Source organism: Ranitomeya imitator, chromosome 1 (genome assembly GCF_032444005.1).
Source record: "Ranitomeya imitator isolate aRanImi1 chromosome 1, aRanImi1.pri, whole genome shotgun sequence".
Classification (NCBI taxonomy): Eukaryota; Metazoa; Chordata; class Amphibia; order Anura; family Dendrobatidae; genus Ranitomeya; species Ranitomeya imitator.
In genome coordinates, this window is record NC_091282.1 from 38,526,095 (window position 1) to 38,534,103 (window position 8,009).

The following is an 8,009-nucleotide window of genomic DNA, read 5'->3' on the forward strand; positions in this document are numbered from 1 at the left end:
CTGAAGCCAAAAATGATTGTTTCAATTCTTAACACAACAGGTCTACAACAGCAGATAATCAGCATGCAAGCCATTCCTGCCCAAGGGAAACGAAGCAGACACCCATGTGCCAAACGAATCCCTTAGCGTGGTGTAATGCATTTCCACAGCTAACGAAAGGGTCGGAATTTAGCACAAATAAAATCAATGAACTCTTCTTGCAAGATGTCAATAGTTGAGAACAGGGATTGATGGTGGGGAAACGTATTTCTTGGTACACCCTGACTCCTGTAAATTACTGTCGTCGTCCTTCTTAGGCTGGAGTAATTAAGAGGTGAGGGTTTTTTGGGCACATCCTGACTCTTGATAGCTATGGATGGATAATTGTACAGTAGGGTCACCAAAACATTATATGTCTGCTCATGGCAGTTGCTTACCATCTGTTCAGGGCAATGCACCAAGGCACAAGGACTTCATAGCCCTGGATTGGTCCAGGCATATGACAGCAAGTGATCCTTTTATAATGCACGTGTGATCCACAGCACATTACATTATACGGTGGCGGTATTGTTAGGAGCTGGGTATGTATGGATGCAAATAGAATTGCTAATGCCTGGGGGAATCGGGGGTCAATAATGCCAGAAGACTCGCCCCTCAATAAGCAACCATTGTAAAAGATACCCAAGTCTTGGAATCAAGCACCATGTAAGGGCCACTAATCCCTCCCCCTCCCCCGAAATAATGGGCATTTAGCCAAGCCTGCGTGTCAATAAGACAGGGCAGACAGCTGTCCGAGCCATCATTATCCCCATTTGCCATCTCTCAGAGAAAGTAGCAGCTTTAAGACGCACCTCATCTGTGTTACTCTTATTATCGGTCTGTCTTTTATTGAAATGTTAAGATTTTACAAAACAATCTATAAAGAAAAAAAAAAAAATTTCACACATTCACTTCATAATAATGACAAAAAGGGACAAGATCAGCAATTTCCGGCCTTAGCCCAGAACCGTTCTTTGCTTCATTATATTGGTTAACATTAAGTAGATTTCCTACAGAAAGTGATATAAATAACGAGATACACAAATCTGCTCACAGCTATGCAGAAAACAGGAGCACGCACACAGGACAAGCAGCGCTGCGGCGAGGATGGGGGGCGGCAAAGACGGGGGGGATTCTCTTTCTCCATTTGTAAATTGAGGCTCAAACCGTTATGTCAAATTTTGCCTTGTTTTAATGCACATAAAAATGCGTCATCGTACAAATCATTTTCCCAATTCAACAAAAACAAGAATTTGTAAAACAAAAAGTAGAAAAACAAATGTAAAAAGAGAGAGTGCTTAAAAGTAAAACATGAGGCTTTATCTTCCGATGGACGGAGGTTACAGCTTTCTTATTGCATCGTCGATGTCGGACATCTGGTCCTTCAGCTGATTCCACTGCTCGGGGTTTAACGAGATACCTGGAAAACAGAAGACACCGGGACCGTGTATCTGATGCTGCGGAAGACGACAGCCGACAGGTAACGTACAGGAATACTCAGCAAAGTTTGATAAGTGGGCACCCGACTCCCAGGACCACCACCGATCAGTAGAATAAAGGGGATGCGACGTTACTCCTGCCAAGGGAGCTGGTCTGGAACTAAGCTCCAGGCCTTAACACCTTTCCAACATTTGGTGACCATGCAAGGGCAAGTGTATAGAGCTTCAAAGGAGATCATGGTTATAGTTATACATTTGTATTGCAGTATAGAAGTGACCTAAAAGGGCATCTGTGTGAAAAAGAGGGGGGAAAAAAAAACCAAAAAACTCGACGTTTTATTTTCAGTGGGGAAAAAGGTGTGATTTGAACTTTTTTTTTTTTCTTCATTTTTAAAAACTTTTTTCCCCACCCTACTTTATTTAGTAGCCCCTTTAGGAGACTTGAAGGCACAATAGTCTTGCTTGGTTGTGCTATACATGGCAGTGGTTCAGCCCTGGTATGTACAGCAAAAAAACAAGAGCCAGCATTCACATGAGTATTTTACTGACAGGCACAGAGTCTTCAGCATAACCCATTGGCGCCCCATGATCACGTGACAGGGGCGCCAACAGGCGGCCGGAATGACGGGCTTCTGACGGCAGCATGTTAAATCCTCTCTGACAACAAGATTTATCTGGCCAAGCACCGATCCACCCTCGGCTGTTAAAGGCACATGACAGCGGATTAATTCAGCTGTTATGTGTGGGGAAAGATGCGGGCTCAGCATCAGTGCCCGCATCAAAGTCAGGGACACGACATATGATGTAAATATGCGTCATATGCCATGCCCCCCACAGCTAATTCTCTGCTGATCCCCTTTCTTCAGTGCAACCACGGGGCAGCTGATCACTGGCCTCCATGGTCACGGACTGTACATTATAGTAGCACCGCTGAGGCCAGAGACTGGTGGCAGCGGTCATATCATCTGCAGTCATCAACCAGGGAATTAGCAGAAAGAAAGACATTATTAAGTGCCTGCGCCTTGACTATATACATGTTTTGAAAAAAAAAGAAGTAGCAACATAAAAAAATAAATAGACTTGACGTTTGTGTAAACTTTGTTGTCAAACTTGTAATGGCTGTTCTCGTCTCCATCTTGTGAAGGTCCACGGCTCCCACAAGTATTTAGTCACGTTTTTTTTTTTTTAAATAAATGTAATTAATATTGAAAAGGAATCCTTGCGAGTTCCCAACAATCGCTGAATTGTTCCGAACGCTCAGTCATTTCCTCCCGGGAGGAAAATGCGTGACTGCTCTGCACTATTCTGTAGACCAGAAGTCGCCGTGGCCTAATGTGACAATGACGTGAAGATGAACATTACCTTTTCTTCCTGGCTTCATTTCTCCTTGGTTGTCCATAAAATATTCTCTAATATCCACGAGTACTTTTCCTTTGAAGTCACGTACGCTGACGTATCGCATTTTTCCAATCTGGAGGAAAAAAAGAAAAGTGCATTTTAGCAATCGAAAATCAACAGCTGTCAGCATAGATATTAGATGGTTTCAATCTCTGGGACTCTGCACACCAAGAGACACAGGCACCGATTTATCCTGTTCTTCGGAGATTTTACCAACATGTGACAGATTGCAGCTCCCATCCCTAGTTCTCCTCGTTCAGCCCCTTGGACACATGTTCACACCTGGCTGGGTCCAGTCCGCACGAGAATATCAAGGGGACCGGATATTCGAGCCGCTGCCCGCCCGGCCTTGCACCCGCTCTCCATTATTAAACAGGTGAGACTTGATGCGAGCAGATGGTGCGATTCTTCACAAAGGGAACGTACCTGGAACATGTTGTCGTCCTGGTTGCTGCTGCTTTGTTTGGAGGAGGCAGATCCCTTGGAGCTTTCTCCGGACTTCTGTTTCTTTGCCGGCTTTTCCTTCTCTGATGGGGGCTGCTTTTTTCTCTTTGCCTTCAAGACAAACACATTTGAAGTATTTTAGCTAAGGGTTAATGTTATATGTTTGTAGAATGGGGTACAGAATAAAGGATATATTTGTTTGGAATCGAATTCTACAAAAAACAATAGAAATTCACTATCGCCGAAAGGTGGATTTTTTGTTGATGTTAATTTGCTTCTGCGCAGATTCATCTGGAAAAGGGCAATAAAAACCTCACAGCCCCTCACCTCAAGGTCTGTTCCTTGTCGCAGCTGCTTATCACAGACGCTCGCAGTGAAATCGCACTCAGAGATGGAGGTCTCAGCCTAGTGTGCGGACCCCTGCGACATTTACTAGGGTGCGAAATAGCGGCTCACGTCACCACCTTACATGCACATGCCCTCATCAGCACCAGGAATCCTGGCCTAGTGTGAATTCGGAATGAGCGGCGATGATAAAAAGATAAGACAAGGACCGGATGGGTGACTGTGAAAAGTAGGAGCAAGAGATGTGCACAATAATGTGAGTTAGGCTACGTTCACATTTGCATTGTGTGGTGCTGCGTCGGCAACGCACAACGCAAACAAGAAAGCATGCAAAACGCATCATTTTGTGACGCATGCGTCCTTTTTTGGCATGATTTTGGACGCAAAAAAAATGCAATTTGCTGCGTCCTCTACGCAGTGATAGCGACAATGTGCACCTTCCCTCCATTCATTCTCTATCAGAGAATAGCCCATCGCAGCGCTATCACCAGCAGTGCCGAAAACAGACCCCAGCGATCAGTACCATCACCTATGACAGTGCTGCATGAGGTAAGCACCTAATACAACATCATAAACCAGATAACAAGCACAAACCCCATGTGGCTTGTGTCACCCTTTTAGTGAGCCAGATACGATCATACGCCTGGATTTCTTTACGTGTGTTTTACGCGTATGTTAGAAGCTGTATCATTTAAAGGGAATCTGTCCTTCTGAGATGTATATGACCTATTAACATGGGCATACAGGTGACAAATGTCACACTAGTCCTACCTGTATGCTCATATTAATGGTCTCGTCATTGAGAAATGTTGTATTCTGTCTTTATGCACATGATTTCTTCCAGGCTCCAAGGTGTGCTGTGCCTGGAAGAAATCGCTTCCCCCCGTCTCATTGTGATACTTACCCCACTCCCATCGGCGTCTGTTATGGCCCAGTAATCCCGCGCCTGTGCCCTGCACTCTCTCCACAATACATACCTTTACCTCCCCTCCTATGGGCGCTGCATTCAGGGATCATCTGCGCAGTCGACTTCCGATCATGTGACCTCTCTTGTGCACGCCGATGAGGTGCTCTCCTCATTCCCTCCCTGCATAGCCATCGCCATGTACACCTGGTTCCTAGCAATGACTGTGCTGGGAGGACGTGGGGAGAGAACCTTATCAGCGCTGACACTGGAGGTCACAATGACTCGCGAGTGCAGAAGACCCCTGAATGCAGCGCCCACAGAAGGGAGGAAGAGGAATGTATTTCTGAGGGAGCGCAGGACGCAGGAGCGGGATTCCAGCGCCAAAACATGTGCATGGGGGGGGGGGGAGGTGGTAGTATTGTAATGAAGACAAATTCCTTACAGGAACCGCACACCATGAAGCCTGGAAGAAATGATAAGCATAAAGACAATAGAACATTTCTCCACAACAAGACCATTAATATGAGCATACAGGTAGGACTAGTGTAGCATTTCTATCACCTGTATGCCCATATTAATAGGTCATATATGTCCGCGGGTGACCGCTTCCCCTTAATACGCAATTATCTGGTGGTCTAAGCCTCATTATGTACGCAGATTCCTGGGGGCACCAGTCTGATAACGATAGACTAACGGCCCCTCACCTTCTGATCCACCTCACTATCGGATTCACTCCCGGATGAGCTTGAAGACACCAGCTCCTTTGATTTAGGCATCCTGGGAAGAAGAAAAAAAAATTGTATTTATTCACAAGTCGTCCTGCAGACGGCAAACTGCGATAATTGTACAATAACGCCGACGACAGCTGAATAACCCCGGCTGATAATGGAGCGCAGGAGCCGTCCTCTGCCTGCGGCTCTGCGTCCATCTTACTCCATTATGAAGATGTGAACGACTTCTATTAGGAAGCTGCAGAGCTTTCCGTTCCGTTGTACAATACGTTCATTTAAAAACCGAAGAGATTATACATCTGTCTTCATTTTATTTTCTTCCAACTCCTGTCTGTACGATCAGATGACATCTCCGACTACAGCCCCCAAAAACCATTCTCATCAAAAAGTCAGTCTCCTTCCCCCTCTGGAAGCTGTTGAACCGGTCAGCACCGATTATACATATCGCCCAAATTGACAACCGTGTAAGTCCAACATTTTGTGACCATTTAATAAGTCGTAATTGTCTGCAAAACATCCGGAAAACAAGAACCTTGACAACAACTGTGAAAGTAAAAAAAAAAAAAAAAAGGCCCTTAAATGTCTATGATGCATTTGTGTGCATGGGAGGTGGAGCATAGTCAGACCCCCATGGGTCACAGCAGCCGGACCCCCAGCAATGGCAGAGATTGGGGACGAAACGATATTCCCAGAATCAAGGGGACCTCTCACCATTTGTGCTGCCCTAATGATTTTTTTTTTTAATATTCAGATTTTTTTTTTCTTATTTAGTTCAAATTTTTTACATGCTTTTAAAAGGGGAGTGGCTGATAGGCTCCTCAGGGGCGTGTCTTTAGGCTTCTCAGGGGCGTGTCTTTAGGCTCCTGATGGCATAAGCACCGCCTCTTAAAAAGTAAAAGTATAAAACCCCATATTTATGGAACGGTACTGCTACTACAGGATTGATGAATGTGAGCCTTCTCGCACTCCTCAGGGAGGTGTGACGCAGGGGCTTCCATCCATGGAGCTGGAGGGGCTTCAGTGGGTGCATGGTGAGTGAAAAAGCATTTGGCGTTGGTTTTATGATAAATCTTGCACCTTCTTTAGTGTCAGTGTTGCATTACTGCTGGCTACAGAATGAGTTAACTGAGAATCAGTCAGGGAGCTCGGCTTTATCAGGACTTGGAACGCTTGACGATCCTCACGGATGAATCACGATCTCACACCGCATCAAAGTTGAACGTGAAAAGGTAAAAAAAAGTCCGTAAAAGACAAGTTTTTATTAAACCCCAATTGAAAAACTGTGGAAAACATATTACAGGGTGACCTGCTTTGTTTGCAATGTCATTTATCCCCACCCTTTTTGCCTCCCCCCTCCAGGCAGAGGAATGGAATGTCCCAGCTCGGGAGCGCTCATTAGAATCAAATTCAATGTGAATGGAGGAATCCATTCATCCTACAAATGGAGGGGGAGCACGAGAGAGAAATGATCGGCTGCGGTCCGTAGTAACAGATGCCTGCCGCCATTGCTTCCCTGGTAACGGAGGACAACAGCCCCGCGCCTGAATCTCCCATTAGCGCCATTTTCTCTGCTCTCACACATCATGGCACCTTGTCAGCCCCACAAGCCGCAGGGGAGAGAAGAAGCGCCATACTGCGGCCACAGCGTGCAGCACTGAGGCTGTGCGGGAACAATACGCCCGCCCGGCAGTTTCCCGCCATACTCGGCGCTGCAGCACAATGGCGGGCGGAGGAGCGCGGTCACCACAGCCGCTCTCCCCCTTCCCTCCGGGCCTCCGCTGCCCCAGCACAGCCAGAGCCGCCGCCGCCGCCTCTCGTCCCCGCACACCGAACACTCACCTGTCCGCACTCACAACCGATGTAACAGAATACCGTCTCCGACAGGAAGTGACGTCAGACCGCGCTGCACGAGGTGAAGCGAAAACGAGACCGTGAGCGGAAGTGACGTAGACGTCTGCGTATTAATTCCAGTGTTCTGGTTGGCAATACTGACTTGGTTTTGCCAACCGATGACGTCATGCCGTAAAGGGTGAAATTGATGAAATTTCGGCCACATTGTGGTTGGCAAATACCGACTCTCAGTTGACGTCCTGTCGTGAAATAAAGATGTTTCTGTGAAAAATCTTTTTTTATCAGCGTTATAAGGCGATTTCACAAGAATGTGACAACCGTGAAAAGATTTTGATACGGTCTTGTGGGAAAATTGTAATAAAACCCTTAGTTACAAGTCTTTTCCTGACTCCTAAATGAGCATCAGGTTACCAGGGGCAGCCTGACCATGAAATGTTTGCTACCTGGAAGAGTAAGTGGCTGACAGAGCTGAACTTTGAGCGATAGTCCCATAAAACCAATTAACCACATGCGATATGTCGTCGTGGTGTCTGCAGGATGTTACCGATTTGAGGATCAATCAATTATGTATGAAGGACGCTCAGAAACAACCTATAGGAAAAATGGAGGCCACATTGGATGAAATTCCTATGGAAATTCTGATCATGTGTAATCTGAGACATAGATAAGGAGATTGGACTGTCAGTCAGTACATGTCTCACACTGGTAACGCCATCTTCATTTACACCAATCTCTGAAGGCAGATTCTCAGGGAGATCTATGTCCCGCCCATAGATCCTAATAGCTAATTTACATAATGAGAAAACATGGATTTCTCTGGAATAAAACATCAGGTCACTCTGCTGCCCGACTAATCCACCTGTCCCCCCGCTATTC

At 46.0% G+C, this 8,009-nt stretch overlaps 1 protein-coding gene across 1 annotated transcript; it reads right to left on the reverse strand.

Annotated features, from left to right (window-relative positions):
- Positions 1–840: 840 nt before the first annotated feature.
- Positions 841–7,239, reverse strand: SUB1 (SUB1 regulator of transcription). The gene is made up of 5 exons (XM_069745988.1): positions 7,122–7,239; positions 5,256–5,328; positions 3,282–3,410; positions 2,820–2,928; positions 841–1,438 (listed from the first exon to the last, which is right to left on the reverse strand). Exons 2-5 carry the CDS (start codon positions 5,325–5,327, stop codon positions 1,359–1,361), a joined length of 390 nt encoding a protein of 129 aa, XP_069602089.1. The 5' UTR covers position 5,328; positions 7,122–7,239; the 3' UTR covers positions 841–1,358.
- Positions 7,240–8,009: the final 770 nt, after the last annotated feature.

Excerpts from the sequence above, each read along its gene's own strand:
- SUB1 (XM_069745988.1), bottom strand. The coding sequence starts at position 5,327 with ATGCCTAAATCAAAGGAGCTGGTGTCTTCAAGCTCATCCGGGAGTGAA. Across the intron at positions 3,411-5,255 it reads ATAGTGAGGTGGATCAGAAG|GCAAAGAGAAAAAAGCAGCC; the intron begins GTGAGGGGCCGT and ends TTTGTCTTGAAG. Across the intron at positions 2,929-3,281 it reads AGGACGACAACATGTTCCAG|ATTGGAAAAATGCGATACGT; the intron begins GTACGTTCCCTT and ends TTTTTCCTCCAG.